At 43.2% G+C, this 27,508-nt stretch overlaps 1 protein-coding gene across 2 annotated transcripts; it reads left to right on the top strand.

Annotated features, from left to right (window-relative positions):
- The first annotated feature begins 1,050 nt into the window (after positions 1 to 1,050).
- Positions 1,051 to 26,761, top strand: MRPS5 (mitochondrial ribosomal protein S5). 2 transcript variants are annotated; one of them, XM_087426142.1, is made up of 12 exons: positions 1,051 to 1,246; positions 4,642 to 4,722; positions 7,325 to 7,462; positions 11,237 to 11,362; positions 12,807 to 13,040; positions 14,808 to 14,842; positions 16,225 to 16,315; positions 19,238 to 19,284; positions 19,741 to 19,798; positions 20,104 to 20,166; positions 23,671 to 23,807; positions 26,387 to 26,761. In XM_087426142.1, the coding sequence occupies exons 1-12, from the start codon at positions 1,189 to 1,191 to the stop codon at positions 26,609 to 26,611; spliced, it is 1,293 nt and encodes a 430-aa protein (XP_087282268.1). In that variant the 5' UTR covers positions 1,051 to 1,188; the 3' UTR covers positions 26,612 to 26,761. The 2 variants fall into 2 exon arrangements, with proteins under 2 accessions (XP_087282268.1, XP_014647112.1); XM_014791626.2 differs by lacking the exon at positions 1,051 to 1,246 and adding an exon at positions 1,493 to 1,649.
- Positions 26,762 to 27,508: the final 747 nt, after the last annotated feature.

Raw genomic sequence — 27,508 nt, 5'->3', positions numbered from 1 at the left:
CACTGCTTGAGTGCCTCTTACCCAAACCCCTGCCAGCGCTGAGTGTGATCAATCTCTTTTCTTTTAACTTAGCCAATTTTGATATGTTAAAAGTCTACTGCAAACGGGATGCATCATAAAATGAATGAAATAGGTTGTCTACTTCCGTAAGGAAAAAGGGGAAAGAACAGATGAAGCAACTGCGTCTATCTTAATCTTTGACTCCAGCTTGTCATTATTTTTGCTTTTCTGTATGTTTGAAAAAAAATATTTTTTTGGAGGAAGATTAGCCTTGAGCTAAGACCTGTTGCCAATCCTCTTTTTTACTGAGCAAGACTGGCCCTGGGCTAACATCCGTGCCCACCTTCCTCTACTTTATATGGGACTCCGCCTCAGCACAGCTTGATAAGGGGTGCGTATGTCCAAACCCGGGATCCGAACCTTGGGACTCCGGGCCTCCAAAGCGGAGCGCGCTGAACTTAACTGCTACGCAGGGCCGGCCCCATGTTTGAAAATTTTTATACTAAATTTGAAAATCAGAGGTCTGGCTGAGGAGAATTCCTAGCTTCTTACAAGACTTCCGTGTCTTTCCTTCTTCCAACCTGCCGCACGGTGGAGCTAGCCGGCCCCGCCCCCTCCCGGGAGAACACCTGGAGCAGCCCGCCCGCGCCGGCAGCCAGCCCCAGCCCCGCCCCCTCCCGGGAGAACACCTGGAGCAGCCCGCCCGCGCCGGCAGCCAGCCCCAGCCCCGCCCTCTGCCGCGCGGTGGAGCTGGCCGGCCCCGCCCCCTCCCGGGAGAACATCTGGAGCAGCCCGCCCGCGCCGGCAGCGAGCCCCAGCCCCGCCCCCTCCCGGGAGAACACCTGGAGCAGCCCGCCCGCGCCGGCAGCCAGCCCCAGCCCCGCCCTCTGCCGCGCGGTGGAGCTGGCCCGCCCCGCCCCCTCCCGGGAGAACGCCTGGAGCAGCCCGCCCCAGCCCCGCCCTCGGGTCCTAGCGCGAGGACCCCGCCCCCGCGGGCTGTCCGCGGCCGCGCCGGACTCATCCTACCTTGTGGCCCGCACGAACAGTCTCCCGCCGCGGCCTGCGCTGCGGCGCGGCCCTCTGGCCTCGGGAATTCAGCGGCTGGCCGAGGTCCGCCGCTTGACGAGGAGCCGGCACGGCAGGCAGTGGGGAAGGCGGCCCGGACGGAGGCGCTCGGAGGGCCCCACCATGGCGGCTGCGGTGCGCGCCGCAGGCTGCCTGCCTGCGCTGCGCTGCGTGCCGGCGGGTGAGAGCCGGGACGCCGGGGGCGGGGGCTCTGAGCTGGGCGGCGGCGGGGTCCCTCCCGGGGCCTGCAGACGCCCAGGCGGACAGAAGCGGGAAGCCGCGGCCCCTGGGCCCTCACGCCGGGCTCCTGTCCCGCCTGGCCGGCTGTGTGACCTGCGCGCGTCGGCGCCCTCTCTGGGTCGCAGGGCCCGGGGCTGGGGAGTGAGGGTGGGCTGGACGCCGTCGAGGCCCCTTCTGGTTCACCAGTCCGCCCGTGTGCGCGCGGCCCAGAGGGCCAGGGAACTGCGAAGTCAGCGTCGCCTTCCCGGCGGGCCGACCCACAGCTTCATTCGGTGATGTCGATGTGGGGCTCGAGGCGGACGGCGGCCAGCGGAGCTCGAAAGGGAGAGAGGCCGTCCTGCGGCGTGAGTCGGGTGGGATTAGTGTTCGTCGTTGTAGAGTCTGGGCTGATGAGTGCCCTCATCAAAAGGAGGGATGTTCCCGAAGTCAGTCGTTTTGCTGTGATTGCCCGCCCCCACCCCTTGCTGGTTGGTTGCGGCCGGAGGAAGGGCAGTGGGCTATCGTCCAGCATAACGTTTCTCTCTAGGAACCGCTTCATGATTGGCTTGGGCGCCTCTATTCGCTGTGTTCTACCGTAAACCCGCAATCTAGCATTGGTCATTGTGAAGTCCAGATCTCTAAAAACAGAATTTTTTTTTTTTTTTTTTTTTTTTGGTGAGGAAGATTAGCCCTGAGCTAACATCTGTGCCCATCTTCTTCTATTTTGTATATGGGACACCGCGGCAGCATGGCTTGATGAGCGGTTAGTAGGTCCACTCCTGGGATCCTGACCCGTGAACCCCGAACCCCGGCGGTGCCGCAGAAGCAGAGCGCGCGAGAACTTAACCATTATGCCACTGGCCTGGCCCCTGAAAAGTTCTGTTTTGTGACTCATTTTGCTGGGAAACTTGACCAGAAATCATTTGATGGAAAATGTGACCAGAACGTTCTTTGCTTTTGTCCGTGTTGTGACCACGTTCTCCTTCATCCAGGAATGCACCTAGCTTTTGTAGCTTTCCTGCCTGAGCTCTTACTGAGCGCCAGGGACTATCTTAAGCTCTCTATGCTTTTTTCCCCACTTGGTCTTCACAGTGCCTTTTTGAGATAGATGACTTTATTATTCCCATTTCACAGATGAGGGAACTAAGGCACCTGGAGGTTGAGAAACTTGTCCAAGGTTAGACTGGGAGGACACCACCTGGCTCCAGAGCCAGTTTCTTTCTTTCTTTTTTTTTTTTCTTTTTCTGGTGTATAAACTTTTTAAAATAGCTTTATTGGGATATAATTCACATGCTATGCAATTCATCCTCTTAAAGTGTACAGTTCAGTGGTTTTCGGTATATTCACAGAGCTGTGCAATCATGTCCACAATCAGTTTTGGAACATTTTCATCACCCCAAAAAGAAACCTTGTACCCTTAGGCTATTGTCCCCCCAGCTCCCGTTGCCCCCAGCCCTAGGCAACCTCTAATTTACTTTCTATCTCTATAGTTTGCATGTTCTGGACATTTCGTATAAATGCCATCATATAATTTGTGGTCTTTTGTGACTGGCTTCTTTCACTTAGCATAATGTTTTCAAGACTCATCCATGTTGTAGGATTCAGTGCTTCATTCCTTTTTATGGCTGGATAATATTCTGTTGTATATATACTACACTACAGTTTGTTTATCTGTTTATCAGTTGTTGAACATTTCGGTTGTTTCTACCTCTTGGCCATTATGCCTAATGTTGCTATAAACATTTGGGTGTAATGTTTTTGTGGGTACATATATTTTCATCTCTTGTGTATATACCTGGGAGTGGAATTGCTGGACCAAATGGTAACTCTGTGTTTAACCTTTTGAGGAACTGCTAGATTGTTTCTAAAGTAGCTGCACTGTTTTGCATTCACCAGCAATGCATGAATGTTCGTATTTCTCCACATCCTTGCCAGCACTTATCTGTCCTTTTGATTATAGTCATCCTAGTGGGTGTGAAGTGGTATCAATTTGTGGTTTTGATTTGCATTTCTATGATGGCTAATGAGCATCTTGTGCTTATGGGCCATTTGTATATATTCTTTGGAGAAATATCTATTCAAATATTTGCCCATTTTTTAATTGAGTTGTCTTATTAGTGAATTGTAAGAGTCCTTTATATATTCTAGATACAAGTATCAGATACATGATTTGTTAAATTTTCTCGCATTCTGTATTATCTTATCACTTTCTTGATAATGTCCTTTGAAGCACAAAAGTTTTAAATATTGATAAGCCTGGTTTATCTATTTTTTGTTTTTGTTGCTTATGCCTTTAGTGTCGTATCTAAGAAACTATTGCCAAATCCAAGGTTATGATGATTTATCCTTATGTTTTTTTTCTAAGAGTTTTATAGTTTTTGCTCTTACCTTTAGGCCTTTGATCCATTTTGAGTTAATTTTTATATATGGTGTGAAATAGGGCTCCAGCTTCATTCTTTTGCATGTGGATATTCAGTTGTCCCAGCACCATTTGTTGAAAAGATTGTTTTTTCCCCGTTGATTTGACCTGGTACTCTTTTCACAAATCAGTTGCTGGTAATTGCTATCAGAGCCTGTTCTGAAGCCCTGCATTGTGTGAAGTGGTGCACACTACAAATACAGGCTGGCGGTGCAGGGGCTCCAGAGGGAGTGGGGAGCAGAGTGCTGATGGAGCCTCTGGGCATCAGGGAGGCTTCACCAAGAGGCGATGTTTCACACAAACCAGGAGAACATGTGCGAGACACACAAAAGGATTCAAGAGCAGGGTGTGTTCAACACTGACTAGAAATCTGGCGTGGCCGGGGGAGCGTGGAGGGGAGAGTGGTGGGAGATGAGGCTGATGTGGAAAGCTGGGGCCAATGCGCAGCCCTGGAGGCTGTGCTGAGGAGTTTTGACTTTGTTCTGCAGGCAGTAGGGAGCCAACGAATGATATATCAGGGCTGTGAAGTGACCAGACCTGTTATTTCAGAAAGGCCTGCCTGACAGCAGATGGTGACCTAGAGGGAGAGAGACCTGGAAGCAGCGAGACCTATTAAGAGACTGTTGTTACCATGTGGCTGAGGATTGGTGAGGCCTGAACAAAGAAAGGGCAGTGAGACCACAGGAGAGGGTGTGGCTGACTGGTAGATTGACGTTTGAGGAGAATTTATAGGGCTTGGTAACTGGTTGGATGTGAGAGTGAAGGAAAAGCTGTGTCCTTTACTTGGGCAAGTGATCGTGGATCCCAGAAATTACTCCTTTACTTGTCTTGGTTCTTTTATTCTAGAGATAGTAATATTAATATAGGTGTTACTGTTTATAATCTTCCTTTTCATGCAGAAAAATATCTTAAAATTTTTTTTTGTTTTTAATTCACAGGTCATTTATTGTCCGGGCAGCTTTACCTAAGCACCTTTCCGACAGCTTCCGTTTTCACGTTGAAGAATGTTCTCAGCAATGGTGAGATTCATTTATCAACCTTTTCTTATAAGGTCTAATGTTAGAGTACTCTCTATAGTTTTTAAAATGTAAATGAACAAAGCACATTCTTTATAATGGAAATGCATAGGGTCTAAAGAGTATTTTTCAAACTTTTATGTTTACAATTGTTATAGTTTAAGGCTTTAAAAAATAACAGCTATGATTTATTGAGTAATTACCATGTGTCAGGCTTATAACACGTTATCCTGGTTAATCCTCACACCAGTTTTTGTGCGGGAGTTGTTATTCCCATTTTACAGATGATGAAGTGAGTCTCTCAGGTGACTTGCTCAAGATCACACAGACAGTAAATGGCAGGACTGGGTCCTGAGCTGTCGGGATACTGTCAGGATGCCTCCTTGAAACAGTCTTTGTAGAAGGCCTTTGCTCCTACACCAGTGTAGCACAGGGCCCTCTCTTCAGTCACTCTCCAGAAAGGAAGGAAGCCAACACTTGCTGAGCCCATGTTGTGTTGTGGTCAGTTAAATCCTGCCTTTTCCACATGGACAGTGGTTAGGGCAGAATTGAAATCTTACTGTGTCCTTGAGTTTCTGGAACTCTGTGTGTTAGGCTTTCCTTTTAGTCTTACTCCCTTTTATCTTGTTAACCCTACCTGTCAAAATGCCTTTATTCCTTGCTTTATACCTCTGCTGGAGTGGTCCAGCAGAGGCATCTGGTGGACCTGGGCTCTTCTCTTTATTTGTTTATTTGTTGGTTGGGTGATTCATGCACTCATAAACTACTTACTGTGCCCTGTTCTGTGAGCCAGGCAGTGTCCCCAGTCTGGGCTGATGTGGGGCCTAGAGAAGGCCTCAGTGAGGAAGGCCAGAGAGGATCGCTCTGCTGAGGGGATAGTCCCACTGAAGGCCCTGGTGGGGAAGAGCGCTGACTGGTGGAATAATGGCACAGTTCTCTGCTCCACCACTTTCTACCTTTGCAACCTGAGAGGTTGTCACCCCTCAGACCCTCAGTATTCTCATCTATAAAATGGGCTGGTAGTCCTTGCTTTAAAGATTGTTATATTATTTCTTAAAATATTGTTCTCCCACAGACTACTAAAAGGTTTATATCTTAAAACTAGTTACCTTTCCTACTCCTTCCCATCTTCCAGTGACACTTTCCACTCTTTCAGCTGCCTTCTGGTTATATTTCTAAATAGATGGTGTACGTGGCTCTTTTCTCTCTTAACATTGTTATGCTAATTGAAGAGCTAACTCTTATACCACTGTCCCTGCTTTTTCCCAACATAGTGGTAAGCACAATTTTGATGGAGTCTGTAGACAGTGCTGTGATTATTAAGGTCGTGTATACATTTTTCACAGCTGAGCTAGGTAGTATTCTGTCATTACATTGCCTTTCTCCTGCAACATTTTCTCTCTTTTTCCTAGAATTAGTAATTGCCTTGTTTTTAAAAAAGTCGCTTAGTTTTCTTAGTACCTATTGCTCTGTTTTTCTAAATGTTGCAGCAAATTGGTCAGAAGCTCCATTGACATGCAAAGCTTGCGTGAGTGCACTGTTTCTGTAATCAGTGTTCCCGTTTCCTCGAGTCCACTGCTGCCTCTCACCCCTGCTGTCTTCCTCACAGGACACCACCATCCGTGGAATTGATATGATGGCTGCCTCTTAAGACACGGCTGTTTAAAAACATTTTTTTAAGTGATACATGCATATGGTTAAAAAAATTCCCCAAAACACAAAGGAAGCAAATCTCTCTTATCCAACCCCCAGATGCATCAGTTTTCTTCCCCAGAGGCAACCACTGTTACCAGTTTCTTATATGTGCTTCGGTGTTAGTCTATAAAATATCTTCACGCCCCCCCTCCTTGTTTTTTAAACATTAAGGGTAGAATGCTCTACTGTGCTGCACCTTGCTCTTCTAACCAGATCATTTACAGGTCTTTCCACACCAGTACACCGTCTGGCTGCATATAGCAGAGGGCGCCATTTGCCCAGAGCAGATAGTGCCCAGCATGGGGTCATATAATGCAGCGCCGGCAACCCTGGTGTGGACGGATCTTCTTCTTCTTTTTCTTTTTTTTTTTTTTTTTGTGAGGAAGATCAGCCCTGAGCTAACATTGCTGCTAATCCTCCTCTTTTTGCTGAGGAAGACTGGCTCTGCGCTAACATCTATTGCCAATCCTCCTCCTTTTTTTCCCCCAAAGCCCCAGCAGATATGTCATAGTTGCACATCCTTCTAGTTGCTGTATGTGGGACGCGGCCTCAGCATGGCCGGAGAAGCGGTGGGTCAGTGTGCACCTGGGATCCGAACCCAGGGCTGCCAGTAGCAGAGCGTGCGCACTCAACCACTAAGCCACAGGGCCGGCCCCAGGTCTCCTTCTTGAGACAGCTAGGTCTATTGTGTGGATGAACTATAACTTCCCTAACTAGGATGGCCATTTAGGTTATCAGTCCAAAGTTTTGTTTTATTTTTTAAAGAAAGACTGTCCTCAAAATATGATTCTTAAAAGTTGAGGATTTTAGTGACTTATTTTTATTAGTAACAATTAATTATTTGGTGCTGGCAGTGTTTCTCTACAGGCATGGAGCATCTAACTCAAAGTTTTATTCCATCTACCTACAGGCCCTTTGTCATCTCTAGGAACCAGAGACAACAGTCGTTTCACCAGCTTGACCCGTGCGCTACAGACACAGTGCTGTATTTCTTCTCCCAGTAACTCGATGGGCCAACAGTATAGATCCTATAGTTTCTTCACTAAATGTACGTAGACTACCCACAAACTTCCCATTTCATGAAACAGGAAAATAAAAGGTGGTTTTGTATCTTAATTTTTCTTCTTTTTCATCTTCTTCCTTAAATGAATTAACACTTAGTGATTCGTATATGATGTACTATTTAAATAAAAATGTTCCTTTGTGTACCTCCTAGAATTATCTCACATGCTGCCAGTTGTATTTGTACTCTCCTTCAGGGAGCGCTAGTTTACTTTAATCTCCTCATTTGAGGCACCTGAGGCCTAAAGGGTATTGCATTGTGGCCCAAATCCCTGCTGATTTAGAGTCACACCAAGAACATACTCAAAGTCTTTTTTCAGTTGTGCTTCAGTTGGGGAGATGGGATATCTAATTAGGAAAAGTTAATTATAAGTAGATGATGTTTTGCTAATATTACTCCTAGTTATGATAGTATTTGAAAGAGTCCAATCTGAACTGAAATTAGCTTGTAATAAATGGAGGTGAAATTCACAACTCAGCATTAGGCAAATTAAAAGAAATGAGGCCTATAAAGCCAATTCATTTTAGACTATTTGGTAAATACAGAAAATCAAAAATAAGAACATTGGGGCTGGCCCGGTGGTGCAGCGGTTAAGTATACGTGCTCTGCTTTGGCAGCCCGGCGTTCTCAGGTTTGGATCCCGAGCGTGCACCGATGCACCGCTTGTCAAGCTGTGCTGTGGTGGTGTCCCATATAAAGTAGAGGAAGACGGGCACGGATGTGAGCGCAGGGCTAATCTTCCTCAGCAAAAAGAGGAGGATTGGCATCGGATGTTAGCTCAGGGCTGATCTTCCTCACCAAAAAAAAAAAAAAAAATCATCTATAATCCTACTACCCTGAAATACTGGGTTTGCCACTTTTTTCATGTAGAATATATTATATGTTTTTCCACGTTAGTACATAGCCTTCTCCAATGCAGTGTTATGACTGTAGAGTGTCTCATCGTGTGGGGTCCAGATCCCTGTACTTTGGCAGTCTCGTGGTATCTAGGTCATTGTGTAGCAGTGGACCAGGTGGCAGGAAGGCCCTCTTTCCAGGTGGAAAGGGGACCAGGTGGCAGGGGATTACCAGTAACATAGGCTTAGTTGTGTTTGCGGGTTGTGGTGCAAGGGAAAGCGAGGTGGGTGGATGTGGAGCCATTAGCCTCTTCTCTTGGTGCCCACAGCCCCAGTTTTTCCTTAGAGCTGACTTTGTACTTTGGGGGGCTATATCAGATTTACAGGCCTTGGGAATTTTTAATAGTCTTTTCCCTGCACGAAAAGACCTTATCTCCAACTCTTGTTCTAGAGGTGCCCCTTGCCCTCTGAGACCCCGTCCCTGTACTTTTGTCCCACACCTGCCTCTGACTCTCCATTTGCCTACGTTCTTCCTCACTTATAGGAATCTGTACCCTTCTGAGTTTACTGCTCCCAAGTCACATTGAGATTAGCTTCAAGGGGGCAAACTCAGTTGAAACTAGTATGGGGCTAGTTTTTGCTGCTTCTACTTTGATTTTCTAAATCTCTTCTAAGAAATAAAAAACGTAAAATTTCAAAACTCATTGATTTCCTAAGAATATTTAACATTGTACTTGTAAATCTATCCCTCTGCCATAGAGGGTCCACCATTTAAATCCCTTGGATCCAAATTAGCAAGCAGTGTTATTTAGCGTGATTAAGACAGAAATAGCTCAGTGTGTCAAATTAGATGCAACAGTGGATTTTGTATATATGTATGTGTGTGTGTGTGTATAAACATGAACTTTATTTTATATAACTGTGGTAGTTAATAGGTGTATATATTAACCTACCTACACCTTTCTAGAAAATGACAGAAAAGGTTGAAATAATAGTAAAGGCTCACAATGTGATATATAAAGTGAAAAACAGGATACAAAATTGTACGTATGGCATAATTTCAGTTTTGTTTAAAACAAAAAAATATATATATACAGTTATGAATGTAGGCATGAATAAAGAAAAAGATAAAATATACATTCTGATCTAACAGTGGTGATCAGATTACGATTATTTTTTATATTCTTCATACTGTCTGTATTTTCCAGATTTAAAAAAAAAATAGCTGTTTCTTTTATAATCTGAAAAAAAGATTAAAACCATTTCTTATAGCATAATGGCATCCAAAAGTTGACATATGACTTGCTATCTTTTTCAAATGTAGTTAGAAATTTTGTTTTCCTCGTATATAAAATACTGAACTAAACTCGTTAGTCTTTTACATTTTTGTCTCAATATCAAGTTCCTTTTAAAATGGCATTTAGTCTTAATGAGTGATTTGCTTGTTCTGCTTCTAAGTGAAGAACAACTCTATTGACCTCTTAATCTGCTGCCCATTATAAGTGCTTTCATTGTGAACTTTTAAGTTTTTGATGGCATTTATAGGTACCATCATTTTTAAGCAGTTAGGAAAGAAAATCAAATCTTTAGTGAGAGTTTAGCACATGGTGAGGTTGGTAATTTTATTTCCAACCTGTGGTTCTTTTAAGTGAATCAGTGTCAACCTAAAGTTTGAGTTTAACCCTTTGCTCTGATCAGGGATACACAAAGCAGCATGTGACGTGGAATCTCACTTTTTTGAGCGTTAGTTGTGAAGATCAGCTATAGTGATATGTGTATACTGAAAAATGAGATACTGTACAGATACTAAAAATATTATAAATCCAAAATATTTTTCTCTTTCCGTGTTATCTCCCCAGAGGATCAAGGTAAGGCCTTTCAGGAAGCAAGCAGGTAGAACTTTTAAACCCTAAGGGCTCATAAGAGAAGGAGAATGAAGATACTCATTTGTCTTCTAGAATGTGTTTAGTATTTCAGACATGTAGGTATACGTATCTTAGATTTTTGGCTAGTGCAACTAGAGTTGGCTAGCTGTGTGTGGCTCTGATTCTTTATTAAATAAATTGCTAATGAAACAATATATGGTTATAAAATCAATTGGTGGTACTACTAAAGCTGCAAGTTCTTGGGAGGACAGAATTTAAATCTAATAAATGATGTAAGTACAGCAATAAAATTAGTAGTGGTCAAAAGTAGAGAATGTGAATGTTCTACAAGTACAAAGGGGAAAATACTGATTGAAATGTATGATAGAAAAAGATTTTGGAATCCTAGAAATTCACAAATGGACATAAATCAGCAGTGTCAGGGTCTATACATAAAGTAAAAGACAAGCATGATATCAGAAGTACAGGCACATGCAAGTATTAACTATCAGAACCCTATATACTCATTCTTTCCTGTGTATTGGTTAGACTTTAATTAGAGTTGAAGGTGAATTTGGGCGTCTGATTTTGAAGGATACACAGAGATGTTTAGGGCATTTACAGAAGAATAGAGCAAACCAAATTATTATTGTTTATGGGTTCAGATTGAAGTGTTGCTTTTTGTTTGGGCTAAGAAACCTGTATTTAGGAAGAATAGTTAATTGATTATCTTATTGGTTAAAATGGAGGCAAGAAGGCAGTGAAGAGACCTGTGCCATAGTTGATAAAATGTCTGGGAAACAAACCTCCTGCTAAGTAAATGTGATTTAAATGTGGGCCATCTTTTGTGGAGGAAAGCTATATTCTTTGAAAGTAGTAGAATTGTCTCCTCTTGGGTTTTCCAAATGTGAACATATGATATGTGCAAAGGATGATTTAAGTTTGCTTTCATTGCCACAATGATAAAAGTGAAGCTGGCCTCTTCTAGCCGTTTTTCTCCAATAGGAAACTGTAGATCATTGCTTGAAAAATTTTTTAAAAAGCTTGTTTCATTATAGTGACGGCAGATGAGCTGTGGAAAGGTGCTTTAGCAGAGACTGGTGCTGGAGCAAGGAAAGGAAGAGGCAAAAGAACCAAGAAAAAGAGAAGAAAGGATTTGAACAGGGGTCAGATTATTGGTGAAGGTAAGCTTATTTATAAAAACAGCTAGTGTGCTTTTTCATATTTTTTCCCCAAAATTTTATAGATATTTTATAAACTAGAAGCATTTCTCATGAAGGGCACTAGGATCTGTGGTTTTAGAGTCCAATCAAATGGCTTACTTATTGCCCCATGATTTAGGGGGAGGGAAATCCCGTAGAAAGGGATTCATTCTTTCAGTTATTCATTCAGCAAGCCTAAGTGTCCTTGTGTGGCATCTGGTGTGACAGTCCCTGCCCTCAAAGAGCTTATGATTCAGTGACAGAAGATGGAATAAATGGAGAGTTGGCAAACTTTCTCTGCAGAGGGCCAGATAGTAAGTGTTTTCAGCTTTGTGAGCCACATGATCTCTGTCACAACTATTCAGCTCTGCCATTGGGGCACAAAAACAGTCACAGACAATACACAATTGAATGGGCATAGCTGTGTTCCAATAAAACTTTATTTACAAAAACAAGTAGTGGGCTGGATTTGGTCCATGGGCTTTAGTTTGCCAACCCTGGGAACACATGATTGTTTATATTGTGTCTTTTGAAGAATAAAAATAGTATAGTGTACTTGAATCGACATTTTGTACAGTGATTGCTAACAAATCATCTGTGATAGAACCAGCCTTCTGGACATAAAGCCAGCACCTCTCACTGCACTTCTAGCTGTTGCACATTTACCTGGATGTTCTTCTCTAGGACTTACCTTGTGTCTTATTTTATTTTTTAACATTTTTTAAAATCATAGCAATCATGTATGTATTCCTTCTCAGTAAAAATTCAGAGACTACAGAGGAACCTAAAGTCCCCCTTCATCCCCTTTCCATCTCCCCCAATCCCAGTTGCCACCCCCAAGGAAACCACTGCTCTCATTTTGGTGTATCTCCTGAAAATTTTTAATGCTTTTATATACATAAATACCCTAAAAGAAATATATAATATCTTCTTTTTAGAAATAATTACATTATATGGTACATACTGTCTTATAATTTACCTTTTCACTCAATAATAGGTCTTGGAAATTGTTCCACATCAGAACCTATAGAGCTACCTCATTCTTTCAATTTAGTGCAGAATATTTCGTAGGTGGATATGCCGTATTTGATTTAACTATCCTAATGTTGCTGGACATTTAAATTGTTTCCATTTTCTGCCTTTACAAACAACACTTCAGTGGACATCCTTGTCCAAGGACACATGTGCCTTGCACCTCTATGGGAGTGTTTCTCTAGGTAATACCATGACGTGGAATTACCAGCTGTTAGGGTGGGTACATTTACAATTTTAATGGACAAGGCCATGTGGCCTGCCAAGCAATTTATGTTATTTTAAGCTGCCACCAGCAGTATCACTATCTGTACACCCATTGCCTGGCATTTTAACACTCAAGAAATGAATAATTTTTAAAAATTCTCATTTATGTCTGTTTTTAAACCTTCAGGGCGTCATGGGTTCCTGTGGCCTGGTCTGAATGCCCCTCTTATGAGAAATGGAGCTGTGCAGACCATTGCCCAGAGAAGCAAGGAAGAGCAGGAGAAGGTGGAGGCTGATATGGTCCAGCAGAGACAGGAGTGGGACCGGAAGAGGAAGATGAAGGTTAAAAGGGAGCGAGGATGGAGTGGAAACACGTGGGGAGGTGTCAGTCTCGGCGCCCCGGACCCTGGTCCCAACGGAGGTATCAGAGTCCTGGTTTTGCTTACCTCTGTGGCAGAATACTTGCAGTTTTAGAATTCTTTATTAGGATTTTGTTTCCTCGTCTGTTTAGATTCCCTTTTTCCAGAAAAGGATTTGAGTATCATTGAAGTAACTCCACGTTATTATCCACCTGTATTTTATGGAACACTAGAGGCCTATAACCAACAAGTATTCCACAAACAAGATGCAAAGCACTGGATACTGGTATCTTTATTGTGTAGCTTCTCAGAGCCTTAATGTGGTGGTGTGCATTGTGGATCTACACAAGCCACCTACAGGATGCAGTTTCCCGAACACAGTTGGTCAGGGGGTGTCTATGGAGCAGCATAGCTCGGGAGTGCTGTCTCCATAATCGAAAATAGACCAACCAGATAGCTGTCATTAAGCCTCATAAAAGCACACATGAAATAAAAATTGATAATGCTTATCAGGCCAAATTAGAAAACAAAGTCCTCTCCCCTCTCCAAGTACATAAAGAAGTAAAAATCACCTGAAAAGTTCATTCTTGTCAATGAGTATGAGATGAAGAGATAGACAAGAGTTTGGCTGCTTCCTTAAGTTTGGCTTAAAGAGGAGAGGAGACGCTGAGATGGAGAGACTTAGGCAACATGCTTAAAACTGAGCAAAGTGCTTCAGTTGGGAGAATAAAGATATGGGAAGGAGAGAAAAAGACCCATAAACTCAGTCCCTAATGAGGGCCCAGATCCAGTGTTTAGATAAGTGTATTAACTCCTGACAGAAGAAAGGGCAGGGTACAGACTCAGGTGAGCCTCTTTTGTTGGTAGTGGACATGTGTGGGGGCGGGGCATGTGGGTGGTATCTCTTCTGGTGACGTCATTCAGTCTGTGAGGAGGAGCTGGGGTCATCTGCTGAAAGTAGGATTGATGAGCACGGCCACCAGAATATTTTGGTGAAAAGGTGTCTGGACTGGCTTCAAAATTATCCAGTGGAGTGGGAGTTGGACAGTTTGGAGGAAAGAAGATTGGCCATGAGTTGATAATTATTGAAGCTGGCTAATGGGTACATAAGCTTTTATTTTACTGTTCTCCCTATTTTTGTCTATGAGTGCAATTTTCTATAGTAAACAGTTAATAAAAATGAAAGAACACAGAGAGAATTTGAAATGGCTGCTGAGGTGAGTGGAGAGAGACCTAACTAAAGGACATGAAAGGCTAACACACAGCAGGGAGGACTCACCTGAGTTGGAGACCATGGATTTTTAGTGGCCCAAGTGTGTACTCTGCTTTGACTTCTCTCCAGCAGCACCCAGCAGGCCAGGTGTGGCAGACAGCTGCATGGATTCAGGCCTGGACAGTGTGGTGGAGAGAAAAGGGTGAGAGCGTTGAGGACATTCACAAGATCTGGTGGAGGTGATGGACTGTGGTGTCCTGGCTGAGTGGGAGAGGCTGTGAAGAGCAGAGGGCGTGAGAGATAAGGGGAAAACAGTGGTCAAGAGTCTGGGGGTGCTGGGAAGCTCCAAGAACCATTGTCTTGGGAGTCGTTGAGTGCGAGAGCTGGGGGGTTAGGAGGATGCAGTCTGGGAGATGGTGGCCGAGCTGGTGAATTCAGTGGTGGAGCAGTCTCTGGTGATGATGGAGGACCAGGGTGTGGCCTTGGGAGCGGCACCAAACAATCTGAGATTCTTTCTCACTCAAAAGTCAGTGATGGAGCCTGTGTTGAAAAGTGCTTTCACACACTAACTGTACAGACACATTTACCTGTATGCCTGTTTCTTCTCTCCCTGCAGAAACATATGACGATTTTGATACCAGGATTCTTGAGGTAGGCATGCTGCATTAAATACCCAGTTAAGCCTTTGGAGAAGTTGGGGTGGGTGGAGTGGGGATAGGGCAAGAGGAACTGTGAGGGAAAGCTTTGATGCGTGACTTTTTCTAGACACAGAGCTGATTTGAGTAAGTAAATGATGGAACTTGAATTTCAGTGACTTGATACTGGCTTTCCTGACTGCCGCCCTTTGTGGGGGCTACCAGTTGAGGTCCCAGGACAAGGCAATTTCGGTGGTATTGTCGGTAACAGAAATTGGAGATTAAGTTTCCTCCTTCCTAAAGCTAAGGTAGCATTAGCAATCTGTCCTCAAATTATACACCAGCTGTATGTGGCACTCAATGCAGGGAGCAGAGCCTGAGAGGAGCCGTGGGGTGGGGGTGGGAAGCTTGGAGTTGCTGTGAATGTCCAGCTCTTGAAGGGAAGTGACCTGCTGGGCTGCTTGCAGGCACACGAATGTGGTGAATTCAGTCACTCTTTCCAGGACATTCCCTAAAAGAGTCAGCTTCCCTGTGAGCTAGTGCTGCACACTGGGTGTTAAATACCATAAGGAATGACCATTTATTGAGTTCATGATTGAGTATGTATATTGTTTCTTCAATGTCAGTTGCATCATAGAATTTAACATCTGGTCACCAGTGTTTTATGTCTTTGGTCCCAGTTTGTACCTTTTGGAAGTTAATTCCTTTGAAGCATCCTGTGTGTGTGGTGGTTTCCTGTCGGGTCGTCCACAGGGTGGACGGGAGCTCCCGTTTCCTTGAACCCATTTTATGGGAAAGGGGCTGCCAGATAAGCAGATTAGTTCACAGTTTCATAGTTCCTGCCCTTTTAAATATGCCCCCAAATGCAGATTTTCCTGTAGTTCATAATAAGCAGACATTTCCAGATTTTCTATTCTCAGTTGAGCCTAGTCCTGAGCATAGAGATCCAGTCCTATGCTAATTCTTTCTCTAGGCTGCATTTTATCATTTCTAAGTACACATTTTTTCATATTTTAACATCTCTGATATTGGGTATGTCTTATAGTCAATCAGTTATAAACCATGTCAAAGTATAATAAGCAACTATTTTTCTTTCTTGCGGTACATTCATTAAAATAGGGTATGTTGAGTTGTACAGTTTCAGGTCCCTTTAAAAGTTACCTCAGTGGCACCTTCTAACAACCCTGTGAAATAGGAGGAGAAAGTCTTGTTTCCTTTTTGCTCCTGAGGAAACAGTCCCGAGAGAGGTTCCTTTGGAGAAAGTTTGCGTTTATGCTCGTGGACTTGGAGGATGATGTATGATTCAGCACGTGTGCGTTGTTTGTAAGGAGGTCACCCCAGTTTTCTACTCCAGAATGTTATTGAGGTGTAATATTTATGAAACACTTTGTCTTTTAGGTCAGAAATGTTTTCAATATGACAGCAAAAGAGGGAAGGAAGAAATCAGTCCGCGTCCTGGTGGCTGTGGGGAACGGCCGAGGAGCCGCAGGTGAACGGGGTGTGATGGTACACGTGGTGCTGGTGGTGGTGGCAGAGGACAGGCGCGGCTGTGCTCGCCTGTGGGGTCTGCGCGTTCACGCTGCAGCCAGCCGTTTCCTCCTGATTAAACCTGTTAGCGGTTTGGGCTCACAAGCCTTGTGGTAAACCCATGAACTCCCTTAGAGGGAAAAGATCTTCCTACATCTGCCCTTTCCTATGAGGACAATGGATACTTAAAAAAGCTTAAGACACTAATGTATTATGTATAATAGTGAAAAATTAGGGAGAAAAAACAATGTTCAACAATAGGGACATAGTTACAGAAAGAGTGTAGTCACACATTTTAATGTTCTGTAGCCCTTAAAGAATTATGGAAAATCATTTACAAAATAATGCTAAATTAAAATAAAAAAATGATTTCATGTAAGACTGTATAATATAATCCCAATTTTTTTTTGTGTGTGTGTGTGTGTGAGAAAGATCAGCCCTGAGCTAGTAACATTCATGCCAATCTTCTTCTTTTTTTTTTTCTTAGGGAGACTGGCCCTGAGCTAACATCTATTGCCAATGCTCCTCCTTTTTTTTTCCCTTTTTCTCCCCAAAGCCCCAGTAGATAGTTGTTTGTCATAGTTGCACGTCATTCTAGTTGCTGTATGTGGGACGCCACCTCAGCATGGCCAGACAAGTGGTGGGTTGGTGTGCGCCCGGGATCAGAACCCGGGCTGCCAGCAGCAGAGCACGTGCACTTAACTGCTAAGCCATGGAGCCGGCCCCCCAATTTTTGTTTTTTAATAAAATATGTTAATATAAATGGAAAAGACTGGAAAGATACTCAATGAAAAGTTTAATAATGTTTACTCTAATTTGCCAATTATTTACATTTTCTTCCGTATACTTTTCTATAAAGTTTCTATAGTGAACATCTGTTTTTCAAATGTATACGTGAATGTATAAGGGAAAGAAAACTGGAAAACTGTCTATTTAACCCATACTGACACTTTGAAAACAAGCAGTGTGTATGGATGGTATTTGCCAAAGGAAACCACTCTTTTTTTTTTTTTAAAGGAAGATTGGCCCTGAGCTAACATCTGTTGCCAATCTTCCTCCTTTTTTCCTTTTTTCTCCCCAAAGCCCCAGTAGATAGTTGTACGTCATAGTTGTACATCCTTCTAGTTGCTCTATGTGGGGCGCCACCTCAGCATGACTTGATGAGTGGTATGTAGTTCTGTGCCCACGATCTGAAGCAGTGAACCCTGAGCTGTCAAAGCAGAGCAGGCGAACTTAACCGCTACGCCGCCTGCCGGCCCCTGGGAAACCACTCTTAACATGTTGTTACTTCTGTATCTTTCTTGAAATTCTGTATTCATATATCACCATATATCTGTTACAAAATTGATACAAAGGGATCATATCATATCCATAATTTAGCACCTTGCTTTTCTTGCTTAGTATTATACTCAGAGATCTTTCTGTATCAGCATAAACAGATTCCCCTTCATTTTTTGTACTGATTGCATAATGTTCCATTGTATGAATAAACATAATTTTTGTAACATTTTCCCTATTGCTGAATATTTACATTGTTTCCAGGTTTTTACTGTTTATAAAAGATAACGAGCTTCTTGTACATGTAATTTGTTGTACTTTTGCAAGTATATCAATAGGGGAAATTTCTTGCTGAAATTACTGCCTCAAAGTTCTATGCGTTTTAAATGTTGGTGAGTATTACCAGATCGCCCTCCTAAATGTTGCCTCAGTTTATCTTCATCTGGACCATCACATCCTTGCCAGCCCAGGATATGATCAAACTGTGCTGACTGTCAATATGATATGGGAAACATATCTCTTAGTTCTGATTTGCATTTCTTTAATTATATGAATTTAGACACCATTTTACATGTTTATTGGCTGTTACCCTTTTTGAAATCTGTTCGTTCATGTGTTTTACCCATTTTTCTATTGGGTGATGGTTCTTCCTTATTGATTAGTATAAGCTCTTTGTAAGTTAAGAACATTAGCCCTTGGTCTGTTATGTACTTGACTTAGTTTTTAATTTTTTTCTATACAAAGTTTTAAATTCACAGAAGTTTCAAACCTTTGTATACCAAGTTTATCAGTCTTCTATCACTTCTGGTTTAGTGTCTTGCTTAGAAAGCCTTCATCTGAAGATTATAAATAAGTTCACCCATATTTTCGTCTTGGACCTTTATGGTTTAATTTGTTTTGTTTAAATTAGGGGTTGGAATCCTCAGCCCCTTTTGTCCCATGTTCTCAGATGTCTTGCATATCTCATGGAACAGTATTGTCTTATGTTACTTTGCTGTGTATAATTTAAACATAAAATACATTCTTCAAAATAATAATTAATGGTGACAGCAAATAATGGAAGCATTTCCATTGACTTGTGATAAACCTCATTTCACAGGGTTAAGCATTTACAGACTCAAGAATCGTTGATTTTATTTCGTGGTTAATTGAAATGTGAACTGCATTTGAAACTTTCAGTGAAATTGTGGTTTTACTCTATAGCAGTGTATGTTTTTTCCCAACCTTTCTGTTTATTTTAATCTATTCTCAAAAATGTTCAAAACCATTTACCTTATTAATTTAAATATTAATGGTTTGTTTTTTTAAATTGAGTATATTTAGTTTTATCTAGTGATTTATAAAGGTAATGTTATGCATCTAACTTTGGATTTCGTAGATACTTTCAGCTGTAATATTTCCTAGCTGCCCCAATACACAGAAGCAAATCTCTGTAGCCTCACGCTCTGTCATTCGTTTTGCACAGCAGGTTTTCTGTGGGAAGAAGAAAAATGAAGCACGATGAAATATTGTAGGAGCTGAAACTTAAAATGTGGCAAAAGACATTATGTGCCAAATTTATGCCCCTTTTCATATTTTTGCTTTTTCTCTTACGTTTTACTCTTAGGTTTTGCCATTGGGAAAGCCACTGAACGGGTGGATGCTTTCAGGAAAGTACGTACATTTTTCCTTTGTTGACAGTAAAAGATCAATAAGCTATGTGCTAGACACCTCAGAACCACAAAAAAGATAAAAATAGGAACCCTCCCCTGAAGCTTACTGTCGAAAGGTCACTTATCTTATAAAAAGCAGTTTTAGAAGTGCCTGTATTCTTTTGCATCATTTTTATCAGACATTTGATTGCGACAAGATTATGAGACAGCCGGGAAAGGTTGAACACTGACAGAACGTTGACAGATACTGAGGAATTATTGTTAATTTTTTTAGGGGTGATAGTGACATTGTGCTTATGTTTTTTATTAAATCCTTAGCTTTTAGAAGTATATACTGAAATTTTTGTGTGTTTGAAATTTTCTATAATAAAATATTTTATGAAAGATACTTTTTGAAATCTCTGAGAAAATGTAAATTCCAGCAATAGATTCAAAACAAATATTTTCCTTCTTTCAGGCAAAGAACAAAGCAGTTCACTATCTGCATTATATAGAACGATATGAAGACCATACGAGTGAGTGTTAGTCTTTTCTTTTAAAATTCACAGGATTACACTTGTTTCATTATGCGAGGCAATATGTCTCTATACGTATGTTTGTGTTTCTCTGCTCCTTACTGCGTTCTTACAAATAAACATATGAAGTGTAGAGACAAACTCTCTCTCCTGAGAAGGTTAGTGATGAGTGAAATCAGTCTGTCCCTCGTCCTTGGCCAGTCTGTGCTGGCTGCCTTGAGTGATACGAGCTGCTTTGTGATATTTGCAAGGGCATCAAAACTGGAACCCCTAATCCTTCTTGTGTTTATGTGTTTTCCCTCCAGTATTCCACGATATTTCTTTAACATTTAAAAGGACGCATATCAAGATGAAGAAACAACCCAGAGGTAACTACAAAACTCATATTTGTTGAAGATACAGCAGAGAAATCTCACAGTTCCATCGTGTCCTCTATTTTTGCTCACATTTACTAGAATTCACTTTGAAAATACCAGAATTGAAAGGCCTAAGTTAGATTGAAGAAGGCTGAGGCTCTCAGGGAAATAAAAAGTAGTCAACCTACCCAGACTCCCGTGAGCACCAGCATGTTCCGGGGTAACTCCAGGCGGGAAGAGCACATTATGAAGAGGAAATAGCAGCTGAGTGAGGAGGTGGGCTTGGGTGAGTGGGAGCCTCAGTTCCTCGAGGAGACGTCATTGACGCTCTTAGATGGTTCTGTTCTTAGAGCTCATTTGGTTCCAGTCATTTCCTCTCATCACTGGGTATTGATTGACTGTCTTCTGTGAGCCAGGTGCTACACTTAGCTGTGTGGATGCAGAGATGGACCTTCCTCCTGTCCTGTGGGAGAGCAGGCAGGCAGGCAGGCAGGGTTCAGGGTCCCGGGGCTGTGGCAGTCATGCCCAGTGGACCTGGAGTGTAGAATCCTTGAACATTCTGATTTGCTTGTCACCTGTGGTTCCACAGTAAGACTGATTTCATATAACTCTAGATCTATCTTAAAAAGTTTTGATCGAAAGGAGGTAAAACATATTTAAAATTTTTATGTCAGAGCTTCTAGTGCAGCTCTGCTAGAGCTATGGCCTGGAAATAAATCAAGAAAAAAAATCAACTACAGTACTGATTGTATTAGTAACTAGAGCTTGCCTTCTGCTTTAAAGTCATAATTGTCTGATAGAAACCACTTTATTTTATCACTAGAGGAAGTACTGAGCACTCAGACATCAAGGTCTAGACCTGCGTGGGGCCGTGTCGTAGTTACTGGCCTGAGAGGCTATTGAGCACTTGAGACGTGGCTACTGAGATCAGCTGTAAGTGCCAAATACACAGCAGATTTCAAAGACTTAGTATGAAAAAAAGAATGCAAAATATCTCAAAAATATTATTATATTGATTACATGTTGAAATGATAATGTTTTGGACATTGGGTTAAGAAAATATATTACTAAAATTAATTGTATTTTTTTGACTTTTTGAATGCACCCATGAGAAAATTTAAAATTACACGTATGGCTTGCACATATTTCTGTTGGACAGCGTTGGTTTAGATACATTTATCTGAATGATTTTTGAAAGACTGCTACAATTTTAATTTAATTTATTTGCAGAAGTTACCTTTTTTATCTTCCCTGTCATCTAATCAAAGCTATAGGTTATAGCTGTAGGTTGCTATATCGTTTAACCCATTTCCTGTGCATTGGGGTTAAACAGTCTGATTTTGAAGCTAAAACAGTATGCTGCGTCATAGACAGCATTTCCTAAATTATGTTCCTGTGCATCACTCCTTCCATGAGGAGATACTAACAGGTGCTACCCCAAAAAGGGTGCCAAGTGGGAAAGTTGGATTAAGGAAAGTGAAAAAGGTGTTTGTACGTGTGTGTGAAGGTCCCAGTCTTTGATGCACTAGTGTGCGTGTGAGTCTCCAGACAGGGACAGAGAATGCAACGTTCCCAGACTTACTAACCCTGGGACACTTCTGCCTTGTCTGCAGGACAGTACTTAACTCCTCACACAGCACTGCGAGAGCTTCCTGTATGACACACACACACACACACACACTCTCCCTCTCTCCCTCTCCCTCTCCCTCTCCCTCTCTCTCTCTCTCTCTCTCTCTCTCTCCCCCTCTCTCTCTCTCTCATTTGACTTTTATTAAACAAGTGTTCTTGGACACAGTCCCTGCCTGGAAGTCTTCACAATCAAAGTACAGTCCGATAATTGCCATAGGACTGTGCCCGCTATTATATGGATGTTTGTGCAAAACAGTGGCTGCCAGTCATGGAGTGTGTCGTGTGGTCCAGGTGCTCTGCAGCACGCAGCCCTCCCCTCGGGAGCTCCCCACCAGCTCTGCTCAGTAGGTGTGGCAGGGAGGGGAGGACCTTGCCCAGGGTCATCCAGCAAGCAGTTGCAGGGGAGAGTCTGCCTCCCAGGCCCTTCCAAAGATCTGCCTTGCACTCCTCTGCATGTTCATGTCTCTCCAGGTGTGTGTGCATCTGTACACATCTGTGGATGAATGCATGCATGGACACATGTTCTATATGTGTGTAACTCCACACACGGAGGAACAAACCAGCCTGTTGTTGCCTGTCTTAGCTACCCTCTGAAGTCCCCAGTTCTCACATGATCTGGCATAGGTATGGAGTCCACATTTAACTGGTCCTTTCAAGTAATAGGGACAGCTCTAGGTAAGAATATGTTATGTACTTCTATCCAAATACAGTTTTCACACACATATGTTGAATTACCATTAAAAATCGGAAACTAGAAAGCCAGTAATGTTTAACTTGTGGAGTAGATCTTCTGCCTTAAAGCAGGGAGGTGTGTGCTGAGTTTCATGTCTGACTAATCAAAATGTTAGAGTCTAAACTTGGGGCTGTTTTGTCTCTCTCACTCCCACCTGCATCTGCCAGGTACAGACCTAGGCTCTGGGGATACAGTGGAAACAATATCCAGCCCTCGGAGCCCACAGTCTACTGAAGGGGAAACATCGGATCAACAAGTTCCACTAAAGTGCCTGAAAGCAGCAATAGAGATGCTGTGTTTTGGGAGGAGGGGGTGGGGAGGATGCCACCTGCAATAGTGCGGTCAGAGAAAGCCACCCTGAGGAAGAGGTATTGAGTGAGACCTTGAGGGAAGAAGTAGCCATGCCGGGGAACAAGCCAGGGGAACCACCAAGTGCACGTCCTTGAGGTGGGAAAGGCAGCAGGGGGAGGGTGTGTCTCTGGATGAGGTCAGTGAGATGTCAGGTCATGGAGGGCTTTGTAGGCTGTGGAGATCTGTATTAATTATTTTACTTTAATTCAGAGAACAGCGGGAAGTGAAGGGCTTTAAACGGGGAGAGATGTATTGGGTTTGTGTATTTAAAGCTCTTCCTGGAGAAGGGATGGCAGGCAGACAAGAGTAGGGCAAGTGGCTGCAGGAGAGACACCACCCAAGAACTAGAGGCCAGCAATCAGGTGGGACGGCCAGGTCAGCTTCTGGGATAAAGTCCAGGAGATGTGGTATTCCTGAAGCCCAAAGAGGAGTCTTTCCAGGAGGAAGAAGTGGATGTCTCTGCCCAAATGCACCTGAGCAGTCAAGGAGGGTGAGAACAGGTGTGTCCCTCGATCCTCGGTTAACGTGGGCGTGGGGTGCCCAGAACTTTCAGGCATCTCTGTGAATCTTCATAACAGCCCTGTGTTTTTGCCCATGTGTTGAAAAAATTTATATATATTATTTCTTTAATCCTTATAACATCTCATTTAAATAAGTGTCATCATGGAAGTTAAGTAAGTTGTCAGGGGTCACCCAGCTGGGAAGTGATGAAGCCAGAATGTGAACCAGTGTCTCCTAAGCCCAGAGCCTGAAGAGGTGTGAAAGCCAGCAGGGTGACTGACTCCTCTTTTTCCCTTTTCTAGGCTACGGCCTCCGCTGCCACCGGGCCATCATCACCATCTGCCGGCTCATTGGCATCAAAGACATGTATGCCAAGGTCTCGGGGTCCATGAACATGCTCAACCTTACCCGGGGCCTCTTCCATGGGCTCTCCCGCCAGGTAACCCGTCCTTGGGGTGTGAAACAAGCTCTAGTTTGTACTTCAGTTGTGTGTGTTGAGACCACGATGTCCTGGGCGCCTGCTGGAGCTGCTCTCCTGGGGCCCCCTGAGGACTCGGACATTCTTTGCCGTCTGTGGCTGCACTGGGTTAGTTAACCCAACTGAAGAGTTAGTCCATGAAAATTAGCCTTTAGAAAATACTTCATGGGTGTTTTGAAGTTTCAAAATTAAGTATTTTTAAAGGCCAGTAATTACAATCTGTGTTTATTGTGAAAAGAATGCATGCTTGTTCTAGAATTCCAACAACACAGACATGTAAAGTGAAAGGACAAGGTCTGTTTCCTAATTTAGTCCCTCCGGCTGGGCCTGGGGTGAGGCCCCTGGAGCACCTCCACATAGGAAAGCTGTTTTCATAGAAGCACAGTCAGTCCTCACGTTACCTGCGCAGGTCGTTCAGACGGACGCCTGAGTTAGTAGGAACCATGAACATTAATGTGCCAGGGTATTTCTCCACGTGGGTGGAGCCCTGGCCCTCTGCCCAGCTGGCCCCTCAGCCTGGGCTGGGCTCTCAGTCACTCCACTCCATAGCGGAGACGGAGGCCTGTGACTGCATGGGCCCCTCCTCCCGGGCTGCCCTCCTACCTGCTCAGCAGGGGCGGCCTGTCCCTTGAAGGGATGAGGGGACCTTAGCAGAGCTGGACAAGCAGAAAGACAATCAGGCTCAAGAGACTCCACTTGCTGACCTCCATTTGCTGAGGAATTTGACAGGCTTCCGACACTTAGTGCAAGGACTGCTTCTGAATAAAATGATCCAGAGACTAATTTTACATGTCTCTGTTTAAAACAGGAAAATTAATTAAAAGAAAAAGAAAGCTTTGCTTAAAGGTCTTGTTTTGAACAGCTTTGTGTGTGTCTGTTTTGCTACTATTGAAAACATCCTTCAAAAGCACTTCTAAATCAAAACTTATTGCTAGAGGTGTAATTGTTTGATGTAAGTAAGGTATTGGTTCTAGATAGGTCATATTTATGATCATGTAGACTTGTTCTTTTATGTGATATTTTTGATTTATTTTAGCACTTTGAATGTTCTCATGTAATTACCATGTATCATCTCTTCTAAAATGCCATCAGCTATAAAAAGTTGAATTATTTTAATGTGCCACTCAGAAAGAAAAAAATGCCACCAATATAAGCAACATACCATTGATTGTAAGACACACCAATTTAAATTATTTTATTTTGCTTTTACCAAACAGCTCATCTCTTTTCCAATTTCAAACATATGGAGAATTAGAGAGAAGAGTACAAGGTGGCCATAATGTCTGCAAACAGGAGATTGAACATCTCAGTATTTTAATGTTCTATCAATAACCATCTACTACATTTATTTGCCTGTTTCCAGACTTCACGGCTCCCTTCTCTAACGGCTCCCCATGGCCCTCTCACCCAGTGTCAACAGTTAGCAGCTTGTGGCCAATCTTGTTTCTCAATACCACCCCCACCCTGCCCCAGTTATTTTGAACCAAATCTCAGACATCATTTGATTTCATCCATGAATATATCAGTATGTATCTCTAAAAGACAAGAATTTAAAAATACCCCAAAATACTGTTATCATACCCCAAAAATTAATAGTAATCCAGTGTATCATCAAATATGTAATCATTGTTCATAGAAATGTATCCATTGTCAGATTAAAAAAACATTTTTTACCCAATTTGTTTGAATCAGAATTCAGAAAGGGTCAATACATCGTAGTTTTTTGCTATGCCTTTTAAGTCACTTTTAATTGGTAGGTTCTCCTCTTCTTCTTCTTTTTTTTTTTTTTTTTTGGCGAGGAAGATTCACCCTGAGCTAATATCATGCCAGTCTTCCTCTTTTTTTTTTTTTGCTGAGGAAGATCAGCCCTGTGCTAACTTCTGCCAATCCTCCTCTTTCTTTGCTGAGGAAGACTGGCCCTGGGTTAACATCTGTGCCGTCTTCTTCCACTTTATATGGGATGCCGCCACAGCATGGCTTGCCAAGCGGTACATCAGTGCGTGCCCAGCTTCCGAACCGGCGAACCCCGGGCCGCTGCAGCGGAGCGCGCGCACCCAACCACTTGCACCACTGGGCTGGCCGCCCCCTCTTCTTTTCTTTCCTTATAGTTCTTTTGTTGAAGAAACCAGGTTGTTTGTGCTATAGTTTCCCAATCTGGTGCTGACTCAATTTCTGTTGGTCCTTAACATCTTCTCTCCCTGCGTGTCCTGTAAATTGGTAGCTAGAGCTGGCAGTTGGGGGCACAGCATGGCAGAGAATTGGGAGTGTTTGGAAGGCAAGAGAGCAGAGGCCAAGGCCCTTCCTCCATCCCAGCTTGGGGCGGGGAGATGGGGCTGAGATGATGACACCCACGACTTAGTTTAGCCATAGTTTAGCCAGAAAAATACATCGCCCAGAATTAACTGAAATGGTATTAAGTCCCCCAAGTGGTCCAGTGTTTTCAGTGCTGACTTCCCTCTGGCTGGTGGAAGTTCCTGCTCTTTATGTTCGAGATGTAACTCAGAGACCTCACCTGGTGTTCTCAACTTGGTCTTGCCCAGGAAACCCATCAACAGCTGGCTGATAAGAAGAGTCTCCATGTTGTGGAATTCCGGGAGGAATGTGGCCCTCTGCCCATCGTGGTCGCCTCCCCCCTGGGCCCCTTGAGAAAGGATCCGGAGCCAGAAGACGATGTTCCAGACATCAAATTGGACTGGGAAGATGTGAAGGCCGCACAGGGGATGAAGCGCTCTGTGTGGTCGGGTGTAAAGAGAGCTGCCACCTGAGCGTCCCTCTGGCCTCGTGCGGTGCAGGGTCTGGTGCCGTCCAGCACCTGGAGGACGCGCAGCGCCACACCTTGGATCTCACCTTTGTTTTTAAAGGAAAGACCAACCTCAGCTTCTTCATTTGCAAGTAATAAATAGTTATAGCTTTAATTTAGTGAGCATGTGGTATATTCTGGTCACTCTGATAGGAACTTTACATACACACCTTAGTTCAAGGTGACTTTAAATATTCATTTAAACCAACAACAATAAATGAATTAGGGAGACAGGGCTTACAGTCTGACCTAATGAAAAAATAACATGCCGTCAAGTTATAGCTACTTGACTCTAGTCACACAGCTAGAAAGTACAGGAAAACAGGCAAAACTTGTTCTTTTTGACTCTAGAAATTCTTTTTGTTAAACCTCTTTGCATGGATGTTTTAGTGGTTGCTCTAGGTGTCACATACACACGCGTCACTTACCACCAGTCTACTGGTGTTGGCTTTTCCCAGTTCAAGGGAAGTGTCAAAATCTTTCCTCCCTTTACCCTCCCCGTCCCATAATTGTTTTAACGTTTCCTTTGCCTACCTTGACAACCACATTAGACAAAGTTACACGTTGTGCTTCAACCATCAAACATAATGTGGAGAACTCTAGAAGAAAGACCTGTTGTGTTTATCCATATTTTTGCCCTTCCAGTTGTTCTTTCTTCTTTCCTGATATTCCAAGGGTCCTTCTTCAGTCATTTTGAGTCAGGAAAACCCAGCTCTCCTCTTGTGTTTCTCCTCTACTGTCACACCACCACCACACCCACAACACTTCTGACACCTGATGTTGGGGGGCGTTTCCCCAGAACAAGCAATTCTCTGCAACACCAGCTGGTGTCCTACAATTTAACTCAATTCTGACGCCGTCC

Source organism: Ceratotherium simum, chromosome 40 (genome assembly GCF_057802395.1).
Source record: "Ceratotherium simum simum isolate JZ-2026a chromosome 40, ASM5780239v1, whole genome shotgun sequence".
NCBI classification, from domain to species: domain Eukaryota; kingdom Metazoa; phylum Chordata; class Mammalia; order Perissodactyla; family Rhinocerotidae; genus Ceratotherium; species Ceratotherium simum.
Note: the sequence above shows the minus strand (reverse complement) of the source record. Positions and strands in the feature narration are given on the sequence as shown.

Bases quoted from the DNA above. Each gene is read 5' to 3' on its own strand.
- MRPS5 (XM_087426142.1), top strand. From the start codon at position 1,189: ATGGCGGCTGCGGTGCGCGCCGCAGGCTGCCTGCCTGCGCTGCGCTGC. The intron at 7,463-11,236 runs GTACGTAGACTA...GTTTCATTATAG, and splicing joins CTATAGTTTCTTCACTAAAT to TGACGGCAGATGAGCTGTGG. The intron at 23,808-26,386 runs GTAACCCGTCCT...GGTCTTGCCCAG, and splicing joins TCCATGGGCTCTCCCGCCAG to GAAACCCATCAACAGCTGGC.